This window comes from Somniosus microcephalus, chromosome 8 (assembly GCF_052327205.1).
Source record: "Somniosus microcephalus isolate GS21.2 chromosome 8, FLI_Smic_1.0, whole genome shotgun sequence".
In the NCBI taxonomy this organism is placed as follows: domain Eukaryota; kingdom Metazoa; phylum Chordata; class Chondrichthyes; order Squaliformes; family Somniosidae; genus Somniosus; species Somniosus microcephalus.
This window is the reverse complement of record NC_140994.1, coordinates 194353698-194381518: the sequence shown is the minus strand read 5'-3', so window position 1 is coordinate 194381518 and position 27821 is coordinate 194353698. Positions and strand designations below refer to the sequence as shown.

General features: G+C 46.4%; 1 protein-coding gene across 4 annotated transcripts in view; it reads right to left on the bottom strand.

Moving 5' to 3' along the window:
* The window catches only part of LOC147113997 (receptor expression-enhancing protein 2-like), a 185954-nt gene that overhangs the window by 51249 nt on the left and 106884 nt on the right, over positions 1-27821 (bottom strand). For 3 of the 4 annotated variants that reach the window (XM_085995470.1, XM_085995469.1, XM_085995471.1), the window contains 3 exons: positions 25501-25577; positions 23864-23984; positions 19623-19736 (listed from right to left, as the gene is read on the bottom strand). In XM_085995470.1, coding sequence (XP_085851596.1) covers positions 19623-19736; positions 23864-23984; positions 25501-25577 — 312 coding nt within the window. Of the gene's footprint in view, positions 1-11715; positions 12473-19622; positions 19737-23863; positions 23985-25500; positions 25578-27821 lie in introns of those variants that run through there. The other variant, XM_085995472.1, reaches the window with a different exon arrangement.

Sequence of the window (27821 nt, the reverse complement as noted above, 5' to 3'; positions counted from 1 at the left end):
AAATCTGTTCTGGCAAGCCATTCCTGGCAAAAATGGTCCGTAGGACTGCAATAGTTTTCTCCGTGGTGGTGGAGGACATTTTGATGACCTCAGGCCATTTTGAGTGCGCATCCACGGCTATTAAAAACATTGAGTCCATGAATGGACCAGCAAAATCAATATGCACCCGTTGCCATGGAGCTGAGGGCCACTCCCATGGGTGTAGAGGGGCCTATGGTGGTGCATTTTGGACTTTCTGGCATCCTGAGCAGCTCTTGGTCAGGTCCTCGATTTGTTTATCGATTCCCGGCCACCACACATAAGCCCTGGCTAGGCTTTTCATTTTTACCCCTCCCAGATGACCCTCATGAAGCTCATTGAGCACTCTATCCCTTAACTTAGGTGGAATTACCACTTGGGATCCACACATCAAGGTCCCCCGGCACACTGACAGCTGTTCTCTCCTTGTCGAGAATGCTGGCAAAAGTGAGTCGCCATGTGCTGGCCATCCCTTCACCGTCAAATCATATATCCGAGACAGTGTCGGGTCATTTCGGGTTTCCTTTTCGATACAAGCGTTAGTTACCGGTAGGTATTCAACTATAGTCGAATGGATTATTTCGACAGGATCCACTGCTGGTGCTTCCTCCGCAGTAGGCAGTGGCAGGCGTGATAGCCCATCAGCATTTCCATGCTGTTTCGTGCCCTTATATTCAATCTCATAGTGGTGCGCCCCTAGAAAAAGTGACCATCTTTGTAGTCGTTGCGCAGTCATCACCGGAACGCCCTTCTTCAGATTAAAAATGGAGACAAGAGGCTGGTGATCCGTCAGCAAGGTGAATTTCTGCCCGTGCAGATAATGATTGAACTTTTTCACTCCCCACACTAGGCTGAGGGCCTCCCTGTCAATCTGGGCGTAGTTACGCTCGGCTGAGGTTAGTGATCGTGACGCAAAGGCTATTGGCCTCTCTGAGCCGTCTGAGAATTTGTGCGACAGCACCGCTCCAATGCCGTAGGGTGACACATCACATGCCAACCGAATTGGTAATAGAGTCAGAGTTTTACAGCACAGAAAGAGGCCCTTCGGCCCATCGTGTCTGCCCCGCCCTAATGCTGGGTTGTAATGGGCCAATACCTCTTTCGATGTGATTAGTGTTTTGCTCTTCTGGAAAGCTCGTCTACATTCGTCACTCCACTTCCATGGCACCCCAGTTTGCAGTAGGGTGTTCAGTGGGTGTAGTATTGTAGACAAATTTGGCAAGAACTTATGGTAGTAGTTTACCAGCCCGAGGAACGACCTCAGTTGTGACACATTTTCCGGTGCTGGAGCCTTGACTACTGCCTCAATCTTCTCTGGGGACTTATGTAACCCCTCTTTATCGATAACGTGGCCACAATACGAGATCTGTTTTCTAAAAAACTCACATTTGGGGCGGTTAGCTCGGAGCCCATATTCCTGCAATCTAGTGAGCACCTGCTCCAGGTTGGCAAGGTGATCACTGTCATTTTCGCCCGTGACCAGGATGTCGTCCAAATAACACTGGGTCCCTGGGATCCCTTGCAGGACTTGTTCCATTGCCCTCTGCCAAATAGCCGGAGCTGATGCTACCCCGAATACCAGCCGGTTGTATTGAGACATTTATGGGTGTTGATTGTGAGGTATTTTTTTGATGCTTCTTCTACCTCCATTTGCAGATACGCCTGGGCCAGGTCAATCTTAGTGAAGCGTTTCCCTCCAGATAACGAGACGAAAATATCTTCAATCTGCGGAAGTGGATATTGTACGGTGTGAAGGACCGGGTTCACTGTTACCTTAAAGTCCCCACAGATGCGAACCTTCCTTGGTTCCCCAGGCGTGCTGCTCAACGACTTTTTCATCACAGGGACGATGGGTGTAGCCCACTCGCTCCAGTCTACCTTGGACAGTACATCTGAACATTCCAGACTCTCCAGCTCTGCTTCGACGGCTGGGTGGATCGCATAAGGTCTGGCCTTAAAAAATTTTGGGCTTGCGTTTTCTTCAATTTTAATCGTCGCTGTCATGCCTTTTAGTGTTCCGAGTCCTTGCTGTAACACTTCTTTCACGTCAGTTCGGATCTTTGACAGTCGCCCAGGTGTGACGTCGTCATCCTTTTTGTCAGCCACAGTCAGTGCCTGTATGGAATGCCAATCCAGTTGTATTTTCCGGATCCATTCACGTCCCAGTAATGGTGGTCCTCCATCTTGTAATACATACAGGTCTAGTTTTGGTGTTTCCTTACCGTTATATATAACGGTCACCCTTATTTTTCCTCTGGGGTAGACTTTTTGCCCCGTGTACGTCTTCAAAATAATTTTTGTGTCTCTCAAGGGTATGTGTGAGAATAGCCGCTCATAGTCCCGTCGGTTTATGACTGTTAGGGCTGATCCTGTGTCCAATTCCATCTTTACCTGGACTCCTGCTATCTTGAGAGTGACCCAAATGGTTCGGTGATCCTCCGTTGTGATCACATTATGTAGTTTCAGACAACTCAGTTCCCTGCTTTCGGAGTCGTTATCACTCTTTTGTTCGTCTGAACTATTCTCCGTCATCTTATGTACCTTCTTGTACTTTTCTTTGGTAGGTTTCTTATTGCTGGTTTTCTTTCCCGACCTGCAGACTCGTGCTATGTGTCCTACTTTTCCACACTGTCTGCACACTTTGGCCTAGAAATTGGGTATAGCCCCGCTTGAGGCGTTAGAACTGGCGATGCGCTAAGTTTATAGCCAGACGCGAGCTATCCGCGCCTGGCGCGATATTGGGTTGCATCGCCCCCAAAGGGGATTGAGGCGCTAAATCAGCCGTTGCACGGTGCTCTTAAGGCGCAAAAGGTCAGGCGCTACTCAATTTCGACGCGGACGGGCGCAGCGCAGGTGAACTCAATTACAGCAAAGCACGAGACCTGCAGGCGCCGGCCGGCTCTTAAAGGGGTGGGTCAGTCAGACTGAGCTTCAACACCCAACGCCCTGAAGGCCTCAGATTCGGCGCTCGCCCTTGTCTGGCGGTACAAAGTTGTTCATTATGGAGAAGGTTAGGCAGAGAGCAGAGCGCTTCAGCACTGAGGCTCTGGACCACTTGGTGGCTGCAGTTGAACACCGTCGACAGGTCCTGTACCCGGATAATGGCAAGAGGCCAAATCAGAAGGCTTATCGACGATCTTGGAGGGAGGTTGCTGTGAGGGTCAACTCCAGCAGCATGGCGACCAGGACCCCTGTTCATTGCAGGAAGAAATTCAACGACCTCACACGGATCGTTAGGGTGAGTGATGGTTTACCAAACTTGTGCTTCCCTCCATCTGCAGCTGACTTCGGGCACCCTGCTGCAATGATGCGCCACTGGCCATCTGTCAGTATGCACCCATGGCCCTTTCTGGGCAGACACATGGACAGATGTCTCAAGGCCTCATGTAAGGGCTCTTGCACAATAGGGGGCATGCGATGATGTCTCAAGGCCTCATGTAAGGGCTCTTGCACAATGGGGGGCATGCGATGAGGTCTCAAGGCCTCATGTAACAGAACCTCCCCTTCTTTCCCCTGCAGTCCAAGATGGCGCAGATTAGAAAAGAACAGCGTTGAACCGGTGGCGGACCTGCACAAGTGGTCACTCTCACGGATCTGGAGGAGAGAGTGCACCAGACACTTGGAGGACGTCTGTCTGGTCCAGTGACCACTGCATCTGCCGACCCCATTACCGACAGCGAGGGTAAGACTCTCACCTTTTCCACCTGTTGCCTTCCACTTGGTCCCCCCGCCAGCATGCATCCTCAGTGTGCAGCCATGTCAGAGCCATGCTGCAATCTGGCATGCCTTTCAGCAAACCTGTCCTTTTTGCTAAAGCCACTCTTCCACCTCCCACTTTCAGATGAAGCAGCACCAACTCGGGCTCAACGCGCTGAAGCTGCCAGTGCCACCGGAGGCGAGGACCAGGAGGAATCCGGACCAGCCGTTGCAGAATCCGGGGAGCTGAGACATCTGCAGACTGGGGATAGTAGTCCCCTGGAGGGGAGGGGGGGTGGCTCTGAGGATGAACCAGTTTCCAGACCAAGCGGCATGGAGCAACGCAGGGGGGATAGGGAAGTTCGCCCACCGTCTCCCCGCAGGGCAAGGCAGGTCGTCATGACTGCTGCACAGAGTGCAGATGAGGTCCGTCGCCTGGCGGAGATGAGCAACCAGGCCCGGGTCAGACACACGGAGCTGATGGCTGCAGTGGAGAAGATGCCTGAGTCAATAGATTCATTGGCTAGGAGTATGTTGGACTTCGGGGCAACAATGGAGAGGACTCTGCAGGGCTTTGGCGCAACAATGGAGAGGTCTCTCCAGGTGTTCGGGGAAACAATGGACAGGTCTATCCAGGGCTTCGGGGCCACAATGGACAGGACTATCCAGGGCTTCGGCCCAACAATGGAGAGGACTGTCCACGGCTTTGAGTTGGCAATGGAAAGGACTGTTCAGGGCTTCGGACAATCCCTGGAAAGGTCTGTGCAGGGCTTGTCCGAGGCAGTGGAGCGGTCGGCTCCTGCCTTGTCCAAAGCCATGGGAAGAACTGTCCAGGCCTTCTCCGAAGCACTGGCACCTGGCACACAGGTCCTCACTGTTGCCACGCATTCACTTGCTGAGCTCCTCCACAGCCAGATTGACGGAACGCGATGTCTCACTGCAGCCACCCTCTCTGCATCAGATAGGATCACCCCGGGCCCTTCCACTCCCGTACAAGGCCAGGAATCCGTGGAGCCTGCGATTGTGGCGGATGAGCCGAGCCGCTCCACTCAGATAGCCAGTGTGTCGTCCGACCATGGTGCAGGTGTCCTCTCTCATCAGGAGACAATTCCACATGCCAGCGCTGGGACGCCTGCATTGCAGCTGCCACCACCTGCAGCCCACACTGCTTCCAGCCATGCTCAAAGCAAGCATCCTGCGTCCGCACCCTCCAAGCCCAGAGGTCGGCCAGGCCGTACCTCGGGCTTCTGCGCTTCCAGACAGTCGGCAAGCGTCCCCCAGCCTTGAGGCCGCCACTGGGGTGCAATTACGTAGGAGCAGCAGGGAGGGAAGGGGCCGGGCGCGAACGAGAAGTCGTTCTCCCTCAAGGGGCCAGTTGTAGAGGGAGGTGCTGAGACGTTTGTTTGTCCAAATTCAAGGACACCCTCACCTGCTGTTATAGGTGCAGATTTTTGTTGAGTTTTGCTGCTTTGCCGAACAGGTCACATTTATTTTGGAAGTTATGGTTTCTGCTCACTTTACGTTGTTTAGCTGTAATGAAAGACTTTTGTGTCAATAAACAGAAGTTTAAATGTTGCTTGGTGCATGTGACTACTTTCAGTGATGCTGGCATGCAGAGGCCCTCAAACATCCAAAGTGCGCATGAGGTAAGACTCATCATTCCGCCACAGGGGTGTCGAGACGAGTCCAGAGGAGCCTCTGACGTATGGACCTTCCACTTTCAGCAGCCCTTCCATCTTCCTCCTCCTCCTCCTCCTCCTCCGCCTGCTCTTCCTCCTCCTCTCTTCCTCCTCCTCCGCCTGCTTGTGCAGGGTCCGAGGGTAGGTAATGAATGGACGCGTTCGCCTATAAAGGGCATCTGTCACTTGCTGGATGCAACAGCGGACTGCAGCCTGAGCGGCAGTCGCATTGTCCCCAATGGCCGACTGAAAGGATCCGTTGGCATAAAAATGGAGGCCTTCAGTCAGTGTAGCCATCACGGACAGAGGTTCTGCAGCGTTCACGCGGCTGCAGATCCTGACCAAGCAGGTGGCACAGATCAGTAACAATGTCCCTCCAGATTCGGAGCCTTCGCAAACACTGCTCCTCCGACATGTCAAGGCTTGTCACCTGCTGCCTAAAGACCCTCGCAGCATCCTGTCGGATTGGCCGACCTCCATTGCCCCTCCTCCTTCTGGCCAATCCCGGCCCCCTCTCCCGCCGTCTCTCTGCCCCTTCACAGTGTTGGGCGATGAGGCCGTTGCCCTCCAAACAAGCTCCCATTCCGATGCCAGTTGGTCAAAAGGCTTTTAGCTGTAGTGCTGCAAGTGCTTCGGACAGGGTTGAAGGTCCCAAGTACTGCAAAGGTCAAATCCCAGAACTCCGCTCCACATTAGCTCGCCAACTCTCTCTAGCAGCGATCGCAATGAGCAGGCCAAGTGGCAGAAGATTCTGCACTAGAGCTGTCCCCTTTAAATAGCGCCACCCTACTCCGAGAAGGGCCTGTTAGCCCTCCCTCGAACTGTCACTAATAGCGCTGGGCGCTAAGGCTCCGGGCGCCACCCAATATGCGCTCAGGCGCTCCTAAAAGGCGTTGCACACTGAAATGACGTCATGAGCTGTTTGCGCTCGCGGGCGCGCGCAGGCGCTAAATGTATAGTCAATTTTTGAGTCGGCGCTATCCTCATAGCGTTCGCCCCAACATAGGGCTTCGCCACAATTCTAGGTCTCTAGGCGCTCAGCGCCGGCGCTACCAACCCAATTTCTAGGCCTTTGTCTTTGAACCAGCAATCATTCTGGTCGTGTGTTGTTCTGCCGCAGCGATAGCACTTCTCTGTTCCATATGACATTTCGTTTGTGCCATATTCTTGCGGTCTCTGTTGTATCTCTGCAGCGCCCCGTGCTGCTGCTTCATATGATACCGCAATGCTGAAAGCCTTTTCCAGCGTAAGGTCCTTTTCAGATAAAAGCCGTTTCTGGGTTCCTTCACTTTGAAGCCCACACACAAACTTGTCCCTTGAGGTATCTGCCAGTCCCGCTCCAAACTGGCAGTGTTTCGATAGTTTGCGCAGTTCTGTTAAATAATCAGCATTGCTTTCATCCTTATGCTGGTTCCGTTTGTGAAACTTGAATCTTTCTGCTATCAGCAGCGGTGTGGGGTTTAAATGTTCCTTTAGTATCGTTACTATGTCTTCAAAACTCTTTTCCATTGGCTTCGTTGGGGTTACTAGATTTCGTAATAAACCATACGTCTTTGCACCCATTAAATTTAACAATACCGACGCTTTCTTGTCATCTGACACCTCATTTGCCTTGCAGTACACCTCTATTCGTTCGACATATGTAGTCCAATCTTCGACTTCATTGTCAAATGCGGTGATACTGCCACTCTTCGGCATTTTGGGTGTGGTTTAAAATGGCGCCTCCCGCGCTTTCCTTCCTCCCCCGCTGCTGCCAACGCCGCTTCCGGCGGTTCTCGTGGCAATGGCGGTGCCCTGTAGGTTTCGCGCGCTTCTCCTGCACTGCTGCCAACGCCGCTCTCGGCGGTCCTCGTGGCAATGGCGGCGCCTCGCGGGTTTCTGCGCGTCTCTCTCTCCCTCCGACGCTGCTCGGCCCCTGAACACCGGCTGCGCCCTGTGCGCTCTGCCCTCTCTCTCTCCCCCGTCAATGCTGCTCGGCCCTTTGCTGTGCCGCTCGGTCGGGCTCAAGCCCGCCGCTGTCCGGGAAGGGTCTGCGCACTACCTGTTGCCAGCCCGTTTCGCTGGACCACCTCGACTGGAAAGCCAAGCCTGGCTCTCGACAACCTCCCCCGCAATTCTCGAGTCTCTGCTGGATGACTGGGCGGTTGCCCGTGGTCGACGCCCGAGTCTCTGGCCTTGACCTCCAATCCACTGATCTCCAGGAACGAATCCCCGGGAGGTGATGCAGAGTTGCAGGTAGGTTCGAACTTGCCTTGTCGCCAATGTTGTGTCCGGGTATAATAAGACACAGACTGCGGAGAACGGTACAACAGGTGTTTACTCAACGTGGCTCACAGTGGAACTGATCTGTACAGATTACAACTCAGGGCTATATACAGGTGTGGTCACTGCCGGTACTGCAGTATACATGAGCTGTAAAAGATAGTTCCTCACTTAAAGGTATATACATTACACCATTGACCTCAATTTTGTTAGGCCTCCATGTTGCTATACTCTGTCAAACACTGTCTTGATGTCGAGGGCAGTTACTCTCACCTCTCTTCTCACATTCAGCTCATGTGTCCACGACATGATGAAAGCTGTGACAAGAACCTGAACTGATAGTCAGCAAGCAGGTTATGGTGAGTAGATATCGCTTGATAACACTTATTGATGATTCCTTCCATTACTTTGCTTATGATTGGGTGAAGCCTGATATTGGTGGGGGCCGGGGGGAGTAATTGCCTGGTTTAAATTAACCCTGCTTTTTGTGGATAGGGAATACTTGAGGGCAATTTTCTATATCAGACATTAGATGCCAATATCATAGCTGCATTAGATTAACTTGGCTAGAGATTTTCTAGTTCTGGTGTTTAGATCTGCAGTACCACATTCAGGATGTTGTTTGCGCCCACAGCCTTTGCATGCTCAGTGTACTCAGCCACTTCTTAATGTTACATGGAGTGAACCAAATTGGTTGGAAACTGGCATTTATGCTAGTGGGGACCTCAGGAGAAGACTTAGTGGGAACATCCTCTTGGCAACTTGGATTAAAGATACTTACAAACATTTCAGCCTTGTTTCTTGCACTTACATGCGAGGCTCTGCTTTAGTTGAGGATGGGGATGGTCACGGCGCCTCCTCCTCCCATTAGTTGCCTAATGGTCCACGACCATTTCTGACTGGATTTGTTAGAGCTACAGAGCTTTATTCTGATTCGCTGGTTGTGGGACCATTTAGTTCTGTCTACAGCCTGCTGCTTTTTGTGTTTAACATGCAAGTAACCCTGCGTTGTAGCTTACCTAGGTAGGTGCCTTATTGTAAGGTATGCCTGATGCTGCTCCCTTCTACACTTCCCAGTGAACCAGGGTTGGTCTCCTAGCTTGATGGTAATGGAGGATTGAGGGATGTGTCAGGCCATGAGTTACAGATTGTGGTGGTTTACAATTCTGCTGCTTATGATGTTAGCCCACAGTGCCTCAGAGACAGCTCCTAGATCTGTCCTAAGTCTATACCATTTGGCACTGTTCTAATGCCACACACCATGGAGGGTGCCTCACTGTGAAGTCGAGACTTTGTATTCACAAATGCTGTGTGGTGGTAACTCCTATCAATGCTATTACGGACAGATGTGTCTTCGACAGGTAGGCTGGTGAGGACAAGGTCAAGGAGGTTGCTCCCTCATGTTGGTTCCCTCAGTACCTGCCACAGGCCCATTTTGACAGCTATGTCCTTTAGAACTTGTCCAGTTTGGTGAGTGGTGGTACTACTGAGCCATTCAGTGGTGGCGATTGAAGTCCACCCCACTCAAAGTATCCTCCACTGAAATGGGACGTACCCACGAATGGTGATGAAGGAGCATGGGATGTTGGCTGACAGATATGATTCTGTGAGTAAGACTAGACCAGGCTGTTTTTGACTAATCTGTGGGACAGCTCTTCCAATTTGGGCACCATTCCCCATATGTTATTGAGGAGGACTGTGTAGAGCCAACTGGGCTGGAATTGTCCAAATCTTGTTCTGGGTTGTTGCCGATAGGTCCATTTGCTATTTCTCTATGATTCTGTTCTATAGTGATTGTTGTACAACTGCATGGCTCGTTAGGCCACTGCAGAGGGCGTTAAGAGTGGAACTGGAGTCATGTGTAGTAGGCCAGGCCAGGTAGTGAAGTCGGATTCCCTCCAGACAATGAACCAGGTGGGTTTTTACAACAATCCAACTGCTTTCATGGTCATTTCATCTGGTGCCAACTCACAAATTATTTAATTCAATTTCACAACTTGCCGTGGTGGGATTTGAACTGATAACCTCTGGGTTGCTAGTCCAGTACCATAAAGTTCACTGCATTTAACAGTGTAGTGGTTAACAACTGACCACGGGTTCCAGTGGCATCCAAGAAGCTAGCACGTCACAGCACCCTGCATCACTCTATAATTTCTTCTTTATCAAGCACCAACACTTGTATATCTATCCAGGGGGATTTAAAGTCAGTTTGAGGATGGTAAACTGGGTGATTGACAGAGCACAAGTGAACAGGAGCAGAAACAAATGACAGTGGCAATGGAGGAGCAGGAACCTACATTTAAAAGGATACATCAACGTTTTAAAAAATCTCATTAAAGTGTATGCCAAGGACTTTGCAAAGTGGCAGAGATTGTGGAGAATGCCAATACCAGCAACTGTGCAGTTACACATGATTGCTTAACAGAAATGCAGTCCAGCATAGAGCAGGTGGCAACTCAATGGGCCATCTGCAGTAAAACACGAGTGCTAGAGGTCTTAAACTCAAGCAGAGTATCTCTTGTGAATTCTTGCACTGCGGCTCTTTGTCAAGCTTCAACATCCTTGGGGATTAGATGGAGAGAGGCATCACACAGAGCTTAACTACCTTCATAGTTAATTATAGAGTGATGCAGGGTGCTGTGAGGTGCTAGCTTCTTGGATGCCACTGGAACCCGTGGTCAGTTGTTGACCACTACACTGCTAAATGCAGTGAACTTTATGGTACTGGACTAGCAACCCAGAGGTTATAGTTATCTCCACACAGATCAGTGAACATGAGGACGTATCCAGCAGCCAGAGCATGCTTAGAGGAGACACAGATGAGGCTGCTGCCCCTGTAGGTGAAGCCACATCCAGTCCATTCAGCATGGCCCACTGAAATGTCAAGAGTTACGCTAGAAAATGGGCAGGATCAGCAAGTAACTTTAGCTATAGCAGCTGTAGGGTATCTCCTGACCCAACACAAGGAAGTAGAGGGCCACCTCAATGTCAAGAACCTCTCACTAACCAAAAACCACTCAGCTGCCAAACACCTCACTTACCTCTGCCACTGGGGGAAACAGTAGGATCAGATGTTTAGGATGTAAAGCAAACAAAGGAGAAACACTAGGCCAATAACTAGTCACATCATTTAATCACTTTTAGGTTATTAAATATAATTGCACTTTATTTCAACTGTTTCGAGAGAGTTTTTTTCTAAGGGTGTAGATTAAGGGATTCATAACTGAAAAGACTGGCATTGATGATAGCTGAGTTAATGTAGAGGCCAATGTTACTGAAGGTATTTTGGCCATGCACTACGCATACGTGCGGAGAGGACTGTTAAGTGCATTGGACTGACGTGGCACTTAGTTGAAGGACTTCCGCATGAGAGTTGGTCTTAGTTATTGCTGCCTGCAGTGGTTGTTCAGCAAGGTTACTTTCTGGCTGATTGAGAGTTTTGTGCCTATCCAGATGGCAAAACTATGAAGCATGCAACAGACTGTGATGACATCGGCGGGGCTATATTGCAACATGGCCCTGGATCCATTCAGGCATCTGAAGAGTTACTTCAAGATGTCCATAGCATGCTCACTAAAGATTCTGGGGCTGCATGGGTACTGTACCTTTGCTGCTGTTTATGATTGTCTCACTGTTGATCAGTCTTTGTGTGGTGAAGAGCTTCTTGATATCAGTCCTAAATTTGCCTTTTACTACCCTAAACTTGTGATCCCCTCTCCTACACTCGCAATTTAATTTAAAGTGATTGTACAGATTGACCTTTCACACATCCTTTACAATCTTGCAAACCTCTCGTCACATTTTGTGATTTTTGTCCATTTAGCCTTGGAGGAATTTCGATTGCTTTATATTATGATGAAGCATGGAGTTAAATTCAGCTCACAATGCGGTTAAATCCAGCAACACAGAAGCTTCTGGGAATGTGGATCAGAATCAGATGGAGCGCATGTTTCCAGCATACCACATCAGTTTGAGACAATGGGGATCGTTAACACATTCCAGTAACATTCATACATAATATGTTGGAATGGCTCAATTTATTTGAGCTCCGTGGGTGTGGCGGGGGGTGGCGTGGGGAGAGGGTTGTGGAGGGTGTAGCTGCCAGGGGAGGCCGCACATAGGAGGGTGATAGCAGGTTTAATTGTCAATTCAATTGGCCATTCGTGACATGGACAGCTGTGGGGAGAGGTTAGAGGTCAATGGTCAATTTCTTTGGCTTCCTGCCTAGAAACAGTCAGAGGCAGCACTTATTCTTCCTAAAGTCAGAGGTGACTAGTTTCAGAGGTTTCAGAGTCTATAATGTGAATTCAACCCAGTAACAGGGATAGAGTGGCATGCTTTGTTACTCCTCTATTACAAAGAGTGTTATGAAATAGATGGAAATTCACTGTGAACTTTATTCTGTTTCCAGCTTATTAGTTTACAATTTTCATCATCTCACTAGAATGTTCATCAGTTCACCTTTTGGAAGATATGAGAAATGACCATGGAAACACATACAAGATTACAGTATATCCAGTAGACACAACAAGGGATTTCATTGGCAAGGTAAACGATTGGTAGTAGGGACAAAGAGCCTTCTTACAAGAATGCATGGTGATGCTTAACATCCAAGAGAATACCTAATGCAAACCTGAAATTTGTAACACCTCTAAGATCATCTCTCCAATGTCTCCTTTCAAGGTTCAAGACCCCAAGTTTCTTCAGTCTAATCTGAGACCTCGGAGACTGGGGATCATCTGTGTCATTCTTCTTTGGCTGGAATGTCTCCCTTCTGTTTCAGTGTCCAGAACAGGACACAGTACTCAAGGTATGGTCTAACCAGAGCAGAGCAATTTATAGTTTGATTATAACTTCCTCTGGCTTGTTGTATTCTACCATTTTAGCTATATAATTCAACATTTTATTGCATTAGTTGATTGCCACTCTGCATTGCTTGGACATTTTGAGCATCAAATCCAAGAGGTCTTTTTCATGTCAGAACCTCTGACAGTGCAGTATTGTCTTCATTCTTTGCTATTTCAACACCATTCATAGTTATTTATCTTGCCCATTTTTCCTTCCTAGATGTAGAACTTTACATCTCTCTCTATTAAATTCCATTTGCCAGTGTTCTGCCCCCTTACATATTGGTCCAGTTCATTCGGTAATTTCTGAGCTACCGCCTCCGATCACACTGTCTCTCAGTTTGGTAGCATCTGTAAATTTAACCAATTTCCATGGGTTTCGGAATCCCAGCTATTGATATAAATTAGAAACAGTAATGGTACCAACACTCCCAGGAGCATCCCACCACTAACAATACCTGTTGTTCCTACCCATCAGCCAATTTCTTATCCATACCAAATATTTTGCATTTCCATTGCTTTGAGCTTAACTAATAGCCTTTTGTTTGGAACTTTGTAAAATACCTTCTAGAAGTCAATGTACAACAGATCATCGGGCTTATCACAGTTCACTTAGGATATCACTAACTCAAAGAAGTCAAGGATGTTGGGCAGGTGGATTTTTCACGTCTGAATGCATGTTGAATGTTGTTAATTAAGTTATTATTGTACAGATAATCTTCAATTGATTCCATTATCTTACCCACTAAGTAAGGCTAATGGATCTATAGTTGTCTAATTTGTCACCCTTTTTGAATATGGGCACCATGTTAGCCAGTTTCCACTCTACTGGAACCTCTGCAGATCCAGTAACTCCCTCATAATGATTGGCAATAATTCACAAATTTCCTCTTTGGTTTCTTTACAGTCATATTTCTGAGTCCTTTTAGCCTGTATAGCCCTTCTATCTCCGTTATACTTTGCCTGGGCTAAACTCTTTTTGGGGAGGGTATGTTGCTTGTGTCTTCCCTTTTGAATACTTAGAGGAAGTAATCATTCCGAATGTTTATTACCCTGTGTGCATCTTCTATTTCAAGCCTGTTTGTATCTTTTATGGTTCTCACCTCTTCTCTGACTGCCCTCTTCCTAATGAAATGCAAAACAAATTTGTTCTTAGTCACCCCCATGAACGCCCAGGATTTGTTGCTGTAATTTGTTTCCTCTGGATGTTACTTTTGATTTGTTTTTTAAATCCATTTAGGGTCATGCCTAGTTGGTTTAAGCTTGCTAATTTTTGGTGTGTATTTATTCTGCACACTCAACATTATGCTTTTAAAGTTGTTCTTCACTTTGAATAGCCAGATGTTGGATTTTGCTGATGTCCCCTGTGATAACATAAGAGTTCAGGATTATAGTGACCTGACTACCACTGGAAGTGCCTCCCTATGGCAGAGATTATCTATAGGTTTGCTTCATGTACAGAAAGCAAAAATAAAAACTTGAAGTTATATAATGTCTTTCACCTGTTTAGATGTCTCAAATGCTTGCAGCCAAAGAATTACTTTTGAAGGTAGCTACTGTTGTTTTGTAGGTCAACATGGCAGCCAACTGCGCAGAGCAAGGTCCTACAAACTGCGATGAGATGAATGAGCAGATGATCTGTTTTTTGTAGCATTGGTTGAGATAAATGTTGGCCAGGACATCAGGAGAACTCCCTGTTCTTCTTTGAATAGGGCCATAGGATCTTTTATGTCCACCTGAACAAGCTGATGGGGTGACAAATTAGACAACTACAGATCCATTAGCTTTACTTACTGGGTAAAGTAATGGAAAGTAAAAGACGGCACCCCTGACAATCCAGCACTTCCTCAGCATTGCACTAAAATTTCAACCTAGATTATGTGATCAAGTCCTGAAGTGGGGCTTGAACCCACAATTGTCTGACTCTAAGGTAAGAGTGTTACCACTCAAGTCAATGTAATACTCAGCTGGCACTGCCTCCCTGGTGAAGCTCAGCCTCCGAGGGCAGTTGGGCTCAAATTTCCAGAAAGGTGTGCCTGGATTTTTTTTTTTTTTTTTTTATAAAAGAGATGGCTGCATGGTTAAGAATGGGTACAGTACTCACCTCTAGACCCTGCCTCACATCCCTCCTAATAAAAGAGAGGAATGTCCATCTCCAGAATTTCAATTGTAGCAATGATGAATTTTGCCTGGCAAAAATGTGGGTTGAAAACATCCACAAACATAAATGCCAAAAAACTAACATGGATCAATTCAGCCATCAAAATCCCCAAATTAAAGGCCACTTTCATACATTCGATGGGCCAAATGAGCTGCTGCTCCTTTAAACAGAAACCTCCCCAGGCCAGAACATGCCAGAGTCTGATCGTCATTTGTTACAGCGCTGTGGAAGTGTAGCATATTCTTTGTGAGAACATTAGGAAGTCAAGGCTGGGCTACTTTCAATATCATTTCAGAGCAGTACTGAGGGAGTGCTGCATTGTCAGAGGTGCCATCTTGCGGATGAGACATTAAACCATGGCCTTGTCTGCCCTCTCAAGCAGTTGTAAAAGATCCCGTGGCACTATTCGTGTCCAGGCCAAAAGTTATCCCTCAACCAACCACAAAAAAAACCCTGATTATCTGGTCATTTATCCATTGTTGTTTGCGGGACTTTGCTGTGGACAAATCAGCTGCTGCATTTGCCTACATTACAATAGTGACGACAATTCTAAAGGACTTCATTGGCTGTGAATGCCCAGAGGTCATAAAAGGTGCGATATGAATGTAAATTCTTCCTTTTTCTATTTGTATTATTTTTCAGACTGAAATGAGGCACTGACCTGTTTAGCATGAAAGCAATATAGGCCAGCCTAAAAGGCCAGCTAGAAGATGACACATGTGGCAAGGGGCATGTGCATAAAAGGAAGTACAACAAGGTCATGTAACTGGGTAAAAAGCATTAGTCAAGAGCGTTCAGCACTAGATGAAACATGTCATTTGGAGGCAACGGTCACAGGAGGGGTGAAAACTCTCTGAGGAGAACAGTGTAGAAGGGGTACAAACCAGGATGGGATGTAGTGTAAGATGGGAACATGAGCTGCATGTTGCAGGTTTTTGTTTCAGGCATTCTTGAGGCAGATGGCAAAGCTCTGAAACTGGCTTCCTACTTACCTGGAGCCTGTTGGAGTAGTTGGTCCTTTGTAAATGGCAGGTAGGTCTGTCAAAACCTGCAGGCATGGTTGGTGACATAATGGCAGGTGCAGCCAAGGTGCCTGCTGATCTCCTTGGCAAGCCGCCTTTCATCTTGTACCACTTAATCGTGAAATACTTTATTGGGAGTGCAACCAAACCAACCCTAAATCATAAACATGACCTTCACGCTGCTGCCAAAGTACTTTGCAGCTTGCACTTCGATCCCTTGTGGCTCCCTGAGATTCTGTGAAAGTTAGTAGTGGAAGAGGTCTTTCTCGTGCGTCCTCGGTTTTTCACCGGTTCTGCTGAGGTCCTGTAAATGACTCACTTACAGTCTGCTTTCTGATGACTTATTGGGCAATAATGGTCTATTTTTTGGAGGCACATTTAAAGCCGAATGTAGTAAGTAAAGAAAAATTGTCCCCCAAAGAGATTCAGGTCAATAAAGGTACTGTAAATATTGCAGTAAAAAAAAACATGCAGAGCCTGTTCCTCTTCAAGAGCTCTATCGCACTTGGAGCTTCTCTTGTATCTGTCCATCGAAGGCAAGAAGTGCAAACATTGTGTCAGTTATTCATTAACTAGTTTTGCATGCATGCTGCCATCTTAATGAGTCTATGACACAAAAGGGTAAATTTTGATCTTTAGTGCTCCTGGTACAGAGCTTCACCTGCTGGGAGCGTGTATTGAGAATTCAGACATGTGCCCAATTCATGGGCCCACCATTTTCCGTCCATCGGTTGTAGCACATAAATTCCCAATAAGCACTCGCAACACATGAAGCCCTAAGATGAAAATCTACTCTGAAATGTGTGCACGCACTCTAGCACACAAAATTCAGGCAAATGGAGAAACCACAGGCAGAATGAACCAGGAGCAAAACCGGTCTAGGCTCTGCTTTCACCATTTTTCGACCTCCCTGTAGCCTTCTGCATCTGCACAACCAGTGCAGATGACCCAAAAACCTACCCAGGAGGTCTCAGGGGCATTTCATTGGAGAGGGATCACTAGCTGGCCAATAACTGGAAAAGCATCAGAAAAACAGAACTGTCAAGAGGAAGCCTTGTGTTCCCTTTAAGAACAACCATTCTCAACATGTTATGAACTAGTAGAAAAACTATTTTATAAATGGAATTGTATTTAAAGCACATAAAAAGGTGCAGAATGATGTCAGACTGTAGTATTTATCTTTCATAGGTGTTAGCCATGGTAGCACTCTCCCCTCTGTGTTGGAAGGTTGTGGTTTCCAGTCCTACTCCAGAGACTTGAGCAGAAAATCTAGGCTGACACTTAGTGCAGCATTCCCTCAGTACTGCAGTGTCAGAGGTGCTGACATTAAACCGAGGCCCTGTCTACCTTCTCAGGCAGATGTAAAAGATCCCATGGCACTATTTTGAAAAGCAGGGGCGTTCTCACTGGTGTCCTGGCCAATATTTATCCCTCATCCAACATCACTTATAACTCATTGCTCTTTGTTGAGACCTTACTGTGCGCAATTTGGCTGCTGCGTTTCCTCCATTACAACAGTGACTACACTTCAAAGATTACTTAATTGGCTGTAAAGTACTTTGGGATGTCCTGAGGTCATGAAAGGCCCTATATATTTTTTTAAATTCATTCATGGGATGTGGACGTCATTGGCAATGCCAGCATTTATTGCCCATCCCTAATTGCCCTCGAGAAGGTGGTGGTGAGCTGCCTTCTTGAACCACTGCAGTCTATTTGGTGAAGGTACTCCTGCAGTGCTGTTTGGTAGGGAGTTCCAGGATTTTGACCCAGCAACAGTGAAAGAACGGCGATATATTTCCAAGTCAGGATGTTGTGTCACTTGGAGGGGAGCTTGGAGGTGATGGTATTCCCACGCACCTTGTCCTTCTAGGTGGTGGAGGTCGTGGGTTTGGGAGGTGCTGTCGAAGAAGCCTTGGCGAGTTGCTACAGTGCATCTTGTAGATGGTACACACTGCAGACAAGGTGGAGGGAATGAATGTTTAAGATGGTGGATGGGGTGCCAATCAAGCGGGGCTGCTTTGTCCTGGATGGTGTTGAGTTTCTTCAGGCAAGTGGAGAGTATTCCATCACACTCCTGACTTGTTCCTTGTAGATGGTGGAAAGGCTTTGGGGAGTCAGAAGGTGAGTTACTCGCCGCAGAATACCCAACCTCTGACCTGCTCTTGTAGCCACAGTGTTTACATGGCTGGTCCAGTTAAGTTTATGGTCAATGGTGACCCCCAGGAGGTTGATGGTGGGGGGAGTTCAACGATGGTAATGCCAACAATACATGCAAGTTCCTTGTTTTTCTTTCTTTCTTTCTTTCTTTCTTTCTTTCTTTCAGCTAACTAAATGAAACATCCTTCATCAATCTAAGCACTAGTAACATTACTCAGTTATTGGGAAGAAACCACAGAGATGCTCACTGGTGTGGTTACACTGTAGAATTGCTTTTCTTTGACAAATTACTTTGTGTTTTACCTATGCCTTAGCAGAAAAGTTTCCTGCTGTAAATTCAGTATACAAGTTAAACCCTCATGGTTGTGGGAGATAGAATAGGGAGTGGTCATATTCACTAAATGTTAAAACTTCAAAAGGAATACAGGAGTATAGATTTAGAGGTTCAGATACACTAATCGTTAAAAAGTGTGGGATGACAAGTTGATAGCACTAAAAACAAACAAAAATCATATTACACCCTTGCGTTTAATAATACAGGCAAGGAGTAATAAAGGAAAGAGGCAATGCTAAATCTAGATAAATTACTTATTAGGACGCAGTTAGAATAGTATGTCCAATTTTGGGCTCATCACTTTAGGAAGGATGTCATGGAGATGGTGCAAAAGAGATGATATTCGTGATGAAAGGCTTTAATTATGAGGAGACACTAGTGAAACTGGGGCTCTTAAACCACCTACAGCAGAGAAGTGCTTCAGTTTCACTGCAGATGTTTAAATTTTGATTAGGTAAATGCAGAAAAATTATTTCCACTGGTTAGTGAATCTGTCACTAGAGGGCGTACATTTAAGATCACCAAAAGAACAAAATAATTTTTTTATGCAGACGGTTGTTAGGACATGGAATGCCCCACCAGAAGCAGTTGGAAGAAGAATCCAAAGAAAGAAAGGGATTAAGTGAATAGCTTTTACAGAGAGTTGGCACAAGCATGATCGGCTGAATGGCCTCCTTCTGTGCTGTAAAATTCTCCAATGCTATGATCTTGTTTAGGTAAAGGAGTGAACTGTTCATCTTCTAATACAGTTTTAAATGTACATGTTTAGTGGGGATTTTTGGTGCTCAAGTTGAGTGATGCTAGCATGGAGGAATGAAACACACCTGGAGACTATGCCAACTTGTATCATATAGGACCTTTACAGCCAACAGAGAGGGGAAACTTTCACCCCATCTGTCCGAGTTGGATATGGTGTTATCCTTGATTAGCATAGTCTCCCTTTGTCTCTTAATAAGTGTAAAGAGATAAAAGGTGATTATGCTATTCCATTGCACCTCTCAATCCTCCTGTCTTTATTGGGGGGGAAAAAAATGAAGCATCAGCAACATTAAGAGTTAACACCCCTTCACCCAATCCGCCAACCTTGAAGCAGCATGATGCCTACATTGGGAGTTCCTATCCTTCATGCTCTAAATGTGCTAGTGAATCAGTAGTATTTCAAATTGCCATGAAAACAACAATAGACTCTTACTGGAGAAAGTACCCATCATGCCTACCATGTGGGGCTTACGTGTGACTTTACATTGCATCAGTCTTTACCCAGTCTGCTACATCCTTCTGCTGGAGGCAAGGCAAACACTTGGAGTGAGAATAGTCAGAATTAATTCATTTCCAGCTGGCAGAGCTTGGAATAATGACCTCTGCAAAAAGTCCCGAGCAGAAGTGGAGCCCAACAATTAGTCAACAGTGTAGTAAAAATCCCAAGTGAACAAAGCCTATAATTACCTTAGCTGCAGCAGTGACTGCAACATTGGCAGCGAGATTGAGTCCACGTTTCCCAAACCGCATCATGGTCTCATAGCTGCGATCTTTGGCTTGGCTTATGTACTCGTCAATTTCCTATGGGCGCGGACAGAAAAGAAAAGAATAAGAAAAAGGGCCAACTTCCAGTTGAAATCTGCAACACAGAGGGCAAAGGTCACCAAATGTGGTGCAGAAATGCCAGCTTTAAATAGTCCACAGGTATCACTGAGCTCATCTATTGGTCGAAAGAGCATCAATACATCATTAAAACACCAACAGCAGAGTACTGCTTCAGTTTCACTGCAGATGTCTTCATTCATTCACTCATGCCGAAAGGCACCATTCTGGATAATTTTCTACTGCAGTTTTTGACCAGAGAGTCATTATTCCTAATATGTTTCCAAGGAAAGTATTGCTCTGAGTATCTGACTTGCAATTTTCTATGAATGGATCTATAGACAGAGCTTCCGAGGGATGCAGATACAATGCAACACCTTCATACTCTAGGAGTGGTAGCAGGGGCATCAATTGCATAGCCACACAGGGAGAATAGGAACATGGAAATTTACCCATTTTAGTTTGTAACTCTCTGTATGACCACCAAAGCGTAGCACTGGGAGAGCTCCCCAACCTGTCCACCCTCTCAGCTAGGGAGATATATATGGTGGGGACAGGGGCTAAAGAGAAAACAAAAAGTCTGCAAAACTTGCAAGGGGGAACAATTGGCATAAGGCTATGGGTGCCTATCATCCCCTGACAGCAATGTGCTGCACTCTACACTGTCCTGTATCACCTCCTCACAGGAATAAGCTGCACTCTACATCGATACCTACTACCATCTCAGGATGATGATGCAGCGGTGTTGGTGAAGGGGGAGTATCAGTAAAGGATAATGTAATTTGTAGTGCGACAGCTTTTGGAATGTTTTGCTTTCGTGAACCTCTAAGCACATTACTGAGGACACCTGCCCAGCAGGCAATGTAGAACCACAGTGACCAATGGCTATCAGCCTAGCTCAGAAGTTCTGGCTTTGGGTCAGTGATATTTGTATACCTCTAAGACCCTATTCCTAGGTTTTGGGACGCCAACTTCAAAGATGCAAGACTGGAAATTACACTGTGATACTAGGAAGAGATTGTTTTAAAGAGTTTGAAAACCCCAGTTAAAATAGGAAACTGAGGAAATTGATACAAATATATTAAATGCTCAAATAATATAGTGCAATGTAATTGTGCAGGAAGGAGAGGGTTTCAGAATCTCTACGCTATATGATTTGGAACAGGAGGGTGGAGGGGGAAGTGGAGAATTTTAATCCCCCCCGACCCCGACAGATGGGAGGAGATTAAATTGGCAAATATGCGAAACCCGACCCCCAACCCCGCCTACTTCCGTTTTAACCGCGGTGGGATTGGGCCGTCTGAGTAACCCAATCTGGAGGCAGTTCTGCCATTGTAATATGTTAATGAGGCTCCTTTCCTCAGATTTTGACAGTCATTTGAATTTAACGCTGGCCAGCCAGATTTCCCCTGGGCGTAGGAAACCCTGCAGCTAAAGGGAGAAGGGAGCAGTCGGATCCAGCAGAGAAGTGCTTTTTAAGAGCACTGCTTGTGGGCCAGGAGTGCTTCCCCCGGCCTCTCACGTAAATCTTGTGCCACGATCGGCCGACACCCCCAGCCCCCAACTAAACCTTCAATCTCTCCCGGTTCCTCCCCACTTCCCAATCCAACTCCCCCCACCAACACGCGATGTTCCCCAGCTGTGGCCTTCTACCGCTAGTTTTCCTGCCCGTGAGCCGGCCAGCCTCTCAATTAGGTCTGCTGCTGGACGGGTTACGGTGTAGGCATTTCCGGGTATCACCCCTGCAAACACGCGCCACCATTCCCTCCCCGCCAATATCGGGGCTCTGGTCGCTATGGTTTTGATTATTGGCACGTCATTTATCTGCATATCTTTCAACTTTACTTTGCAATGGTCAAAAAATGCATGTGCTACAGCTTTTGACAATCCTGGCCACCTGTCAATCGTTCTCAGTGGAACATGTAGTCAACTGGGACCAAGATCTCTTCTGACAGGACCACACATATGACGTAAACTCGAGGAACAGCACCTCATCTTCCGATTAGGCAGTCTGCAGCCTTCCGGACTCAATATCGAGTTCAACAATTTCAGATCATAAGCTCGGCCCCCATTTCATTTTCTCTTGTAATTCTTCCACTCCTTTCCCCCCCCCCTTTCCTTTTGTTTCTCTCTCACACCTGGCAGCTATCTTTTGCCCTGCCAGTACACTTTATACCTAATCCCAGCCTATTACCATCTCGTCCAGCTTCTAATCTCTTTTACTTCTTTTGTTTCTTTTATTCTTTTGTCTGATCGCAGCCCTGCCTTCGATCTAGTTTCTTTCCTTTCCAGTTTTGAAGAAGGGTCCAACCCGAAACGTCAACTCAAATTTCTCTCCACGGATGTTGCCTGACCTGCTGAGTTTTTCCAGCATTTTCTGTTGTTATGACAAAGTTCCCCTATGTTCTAACACGGGTAGACAAAGTTCTGCAGGCAAGATGGAATCAAGTACCTGCAAAGTCTTTTAGACTGAAGTATTTCTCAAGGAGAGAAAAATCCTTTTAGTCACAGTTTGCATCTATTGTTGATTCTATTTTTCTCTGCTATCAGAGACCTTTGCCAGAAATTGATCATCTGTCCCTAATACTCTATTCTGATCACTAACTAAAATTGTCGCTACACACTCTTCTTCACAGTTTGTAATGCTGGTTTGCTTTGTAACTAGAAGGAATGCCTACATAGATCTCGTAATTATGTCCTAATCACAAGAACTAAAAAAAACACTAGCTGAAGCCTCTCACAGCCACTTTGTGTGAATCTAGGCAGTCTTTGCTAGTATCTTGAGAAATGGATATTTAAGCCTTAGTTGTTTGACCAGGGCAAGTGGAATGGTTTTCTACAAGATGTTTCTGCATTGGATTGGAATCATGTCTACTAATTACAAGAACAATATCATCCAATCAAAAGGAAAGCCTATAATCCTAACAATTCCCTGTCTAGTAAAACCCTATAATTAGCTTGGCAGTGGTATAATTTTGAAACCACATCCAAACTGCATGATTTTCAGATCGATGGAAAATAGTTACATTTGTTCCCAAGTGGGACAACTGCTCTTGCCCACCTCGAGGGAAGGATGGAATCATAGGCCACACCTCGGAGGATCATGTGGAGTTACTGACATCAGGTTTGCTGAAATTTACATTCAGGTACCAAGAGTCCTGTGCAAATGTAGCAATTCAATTAGATAAATCAAGATCAGAATCAAAAAAGGTAATCATCTCCAACAGCTTATTCTTAGAAAGCTACAGATCCAGAGGGTAGCTGGCTCTCCTGCAATTGTACCCAAGGGACAAGTCAACCATATTCAGGAGAGGACTGGAGCATTAAACAAGAATATATGGTTGTCCACCCACATTTACTCTAAGGGTCACACACACAGTCAGCTCATTGGTTTGGGAATCACATTAACCAAAGCTGGATCAAATATGGTGGAATAGCGAGAAACCTCAATAAAGCTCAGTACCACTACTCATTAACAGCAATGTCTCTCTATTATAAAATCACAATCTGCCCAGTGATGGATTATTGTATTCCTGGTTGACAGAGTGAAGAAAAAAAGCATCTCTTGCTCCCAAATTCAATACCTTGATGAAGATAACCTACTCCATACTGAAAATTGTCCCTCCTTGGCATCAAAGAGCTAAGAATGGACTATTTAGCAAAGACAAGAAACACAAGAGGTGCCAACACTGAAGTTAGAAACACAAGATTTGCTGAAACTATACCTCAATGTTCTGTATTAATCTAAAAAAGGTTTAAACCTTCATAATACCACTTCTCCTGCCTAGGGAGCTCTCAATTAAGCTCTACAAATTAACCACTTTCAGAAAAGACAGATGGTGTGCACTGCCCAATGAATACTGAAAATAAATGAGAAGAGACTACAAGTTCATGCATTATGTCCTCATTATAGGATAAATTTAAGATGGATGAGAAGGTGCTCAGTGAAAATAAAAAATCAGATTTTAAATGACAATTAACGATCTCAGTCGCTACTACGTTATTCCATAAAATGTTCATGGAATGCTGCATCCTTTCCCCATACTTTGTTCCCCTCTTGAGGTTTAGCAGTAGTAAAGGTTACAGTCCAGCTGCATCAGTGGTACCTTCTCTTTGCTGGACAAGGTCGGATGGACAAACTTTCTGTACAGGACACTGGAGCCTTTTGTGTATGGAGACAGCAGCCAGATAACGAAAGCTATCTTCAACTCAAAGTAAAATGGAAACCTGTAGGAACACAAGAGGAAAATGATTGAGCAGAGAGATTGAGTAATTAAAGAGACTCACTAACTTATGTCCCCAAGACCCCTCAGTCCTCTCACTCCATCTTCAATTCCTACTTGGTAGAATTGTAAGGAATGCAAGTAGAGGACAGACACTGCAGGCAGGATTTTCATTGGGCCATGGAGGCAGGATTGGAGGCGTGTGGGGTGTTAAAATCTCGAAATCGGGGGGCACGAACCCATCCCGCCCCCATGCCAGTTTCAAAGGAGGCGGATACCTGACCTGTGCTGGGAGCCACCTCCCCGAGGTGGGAAGGGGATTAGTGCCAATTAACTGCCTGTTAACTCCCTATTTTTATTCCTGAAGTGTGGGATTCCTGACGGCTCCATTCCACACCAAGTTAGCGAGGCGGATCGTTGGGCTGAAGGGCTTGGAGGGTTCGAGATGTCTGGTGTTCAGGTGAGTGATGGGTGCATGAGTGCAGAGGTAAGTGTGTTTGGTGTGTGTAAGGTGTTTAAAGAAGTTTTACTTACCTTTACAGCCTTCCTTCCTTCAGGTCTCAGGAGTCTCTCATCTCACCAGCACAGAAAGCAGAATGGCCGCGAGCCGTCAAAAGTTGCAGCATTCAGCTTTCTGTTCTGGAGAGATCTCTAAATCAGCCTGAGAGGAAGGAATTAACTTAGTGTACAGATTGTCAGTGTTTGACAGCTTTAAAGAGCTGTCAAACGCTGATATTTCATCTGTCAAAAGCTCTTGACAGATGAAATGTCAATCTGTGATGTCACCTTAATTGGCCTGCTGAGCCCGCTGGGTGGGCTCAACAAGGTCAATCAAGTGAAAATCGCGTGGGTTGGCCACAACTCGATGGAGGCGGGACTACAACCCCGAAAGTTGTAGTCCCGCCTCCTACACGCCTCCAGTATCAAAATCCAGCCCTGCATGTCACTAAATAAAACATTTTAAGATTTAAAAAGAGAACTTTATTTTCAATACTTTCTGATTTTTACATCTATTCCAGCAGCATCTGTATCACACCCATATCAGCTAGCTTTCTGTGGCTAATGACTTTAATCCAGGGGACTACTTCACAGTTAGCCAGTGTACTAGAGCAAGAGAACATAGTTTTCTTTTCACCAGTGTAACCCATGAACTTTTTTATACAATAGGTGATCAACACTCAATGATCTTCTGGGTAGGATGGAGGGTAAAAATCTGAGATTCATTCAACAATCAGTTGTATGATATAGGTCTTTTGTCTGGGTGGATGAACCAAGTTGGGTCACATGGCCTCCCTCATCTGTATCTGTCCCTCACCTGTCACCAGTCCAACGTTTTAGCCGGCAGGGGGGGGCGGGGCGGTGGGTGACTCCGAAACAGGCTGATCAAAAACAAGAAAGAAAAATGTACACACAGCTATACCCCTTAAAAGAGCAGATGAGACCTGAATACTTGCTTGAATAATATAGTTTGTGTGCAAGTTCCAGAGCCAGCAGTGCTGTGATTCATATACTTTACTCACCATGAGAGGATTATATCTGTGAGAGTCTCCGCTGTCGTAAAAAATGCAAATACAATCCAGTACATCATCCACTTCACCTGAAAGAGGGAAATGTATTAGAGTTAGCAAATAGCCCATTCAAGAACATTTGTTTCCGTATTAATCCTAACCTGCTGAATGAAGAGGAAGTTCAGTTAGAGTGAGTAACTCTTACCGTTAAACAAACAGCAATTCAGTAGTTACATAGTGAACAGCTCTTGTTCTGCTTAATAAACATGGATTCTTAGACAGTTATATTGTGAGTAACAATCAACCTGTACAATAAATGGGAACTCCACACAGCTACAAGGTGAGTAATCTGTATCCTGCTAATTAAACACAGACTTTGAACTTTGCAAATATGATGTGATACGATTACTTAATGACCCCTCCAAATTACTGTAATGTTAGAATCACATTCCTCAAAGATCCTGGAACAGGCAAAGATTTCCACAAACCAGATCTGACATTCTTCTTGCACAGAGGCCCTCAGCTTTTAATAACGTCTTGTGCAGTACCCTTTTGATGCCACTAGATGTCCTGGATTTGTCTTTCAAAACCTTGAACTTACGAACATATGAGATTGATGGTGTAGTGTATGTGCTTTAAGTCAGAACTACTTTTTACAGCTCCTGTATACTGTAGTACCGGCAGTAACCACACCGGTATATAAGCTGTGCGCATGCCTCTGTACCCCAGTCTAGAGATGACCCTCCTCCAGTAAAGACCTGTTGTTTGTTTATGTACAGCATCCGTGTAATTATTTATCCACTGAACCACGGATCTGACAGTGGCGACGAGTGTTCATGCGAATCTACCTGCAACATAAAAAAAAGAAAAAATAGTCGAGTCCAGGAACACGGGCGTCGACCGCGAGCAACCGCCCAGCAGTCAGGCAGAGATCCAACTTCGCTGGGGAGGCTGTGGAGAGCCGGGCTTGGTTCCCCAGCCACAACGAGCAGTAAGAGACCGACGACAGGTCCAGAGCAGACCCTTCCCGAGCAGCGGTGGCTGGAGCCGACCGACGGCAGAGAGAGCCGGGCAGCGTCGACGGGGTAAGAAAGAGGGTGAAGTGAGCAGGGCGCAGCCGGGGATTGATCACCGAGCGGCGTTGAGAAAAAAAAATACTGCAAACCGGAGAGAGAGAGGGTAAGAAACAGCCGGGTTCTAGACTGAGCGGCGTCGACAAATATCAAAAGAACGCGCAGAGCACAGCCAGGGATCACGGGCTGATCAGGGTCCGCGGGGCGAAGCAAGGGGAGACGCCATTGAGCCGCGGAGAAGCAGGGAGAGCGCGGGAGGCGCCATTGAGCCGCGGAGAAGCAGGGAGGCGCCATTGAGCCGCGGAGAAGAAGGAAGAGCGCGGGAGACGCCATTTTGCGAAGCCGCAGCGGAGAAGACGGGCGAGCGCGGGAGACGCCATTTTGTGCCAGCGGAGAAGAAGGGGAAGCGCGGGAGGCACCATTGGTGATAGTTAACGCACAACCAAGGATGCCGAAGAGTGGCAGTATCTCTACGTTCGACAATGAAGTCGAAGATTGGGCGACATATGTGGAACGTATTGAGGTGTACTGCAGGGCGAATGAAGTGCCAGATGCTAATAAAGCACTGGTTCTGTTAAACTCCATGGGTGCAAAAACTTATGGGTTACTGCAAAATCTAATAACCCCAGAGAAGCCGGTAAACAAGGATTTTGGAAGCATAGTAGAAATCCTACAGGACCACTTAAGCCCCACACCGCTGCTGATAGCAGAACGATTTAAGTTCCATAAAAGGAACCAACACAAAGACGAAAGCAATGCTGAGTACCTAACGGAACTGCGCAAGCTATCGAAATACTGCCAGTTTGGAGCGGGACTAGCAGACACGTTAAGGGACAAGTTTGTGTGTGGGCTACAAAATGAAGGAACCCAGAAATGGCTTCTGTCAGAAAAGGACCTTACGCTTTCAATATGGCAGTATCACACGAAGCAGCCGCAAGGGGCGCTGCAGAGATACAACGGAGACCGCAAGAATACGGCACCAACAAAATGACCTATGGAACAGGGAAGTGCTATCGCTGCGGCAGAACAACACATGACCAGAAAGATTGTTGGTTCAAGGACCAAGTGTACAGACAGTGTGGAAAAGCAGGACACATAGCAAGAGTCTGCAGGTCTGGGAAGAAAACCAACAGTAAGAAATCTCCACAGGAGAAGTACAAAAAGGTACACCAGGTGATGGACAGTGGTTCAGATGAACAGAAAAGTGACACAGGCTCCGGAAGCAAGGAGCTGGGTTGTCTGAAACTACATAATGTAACC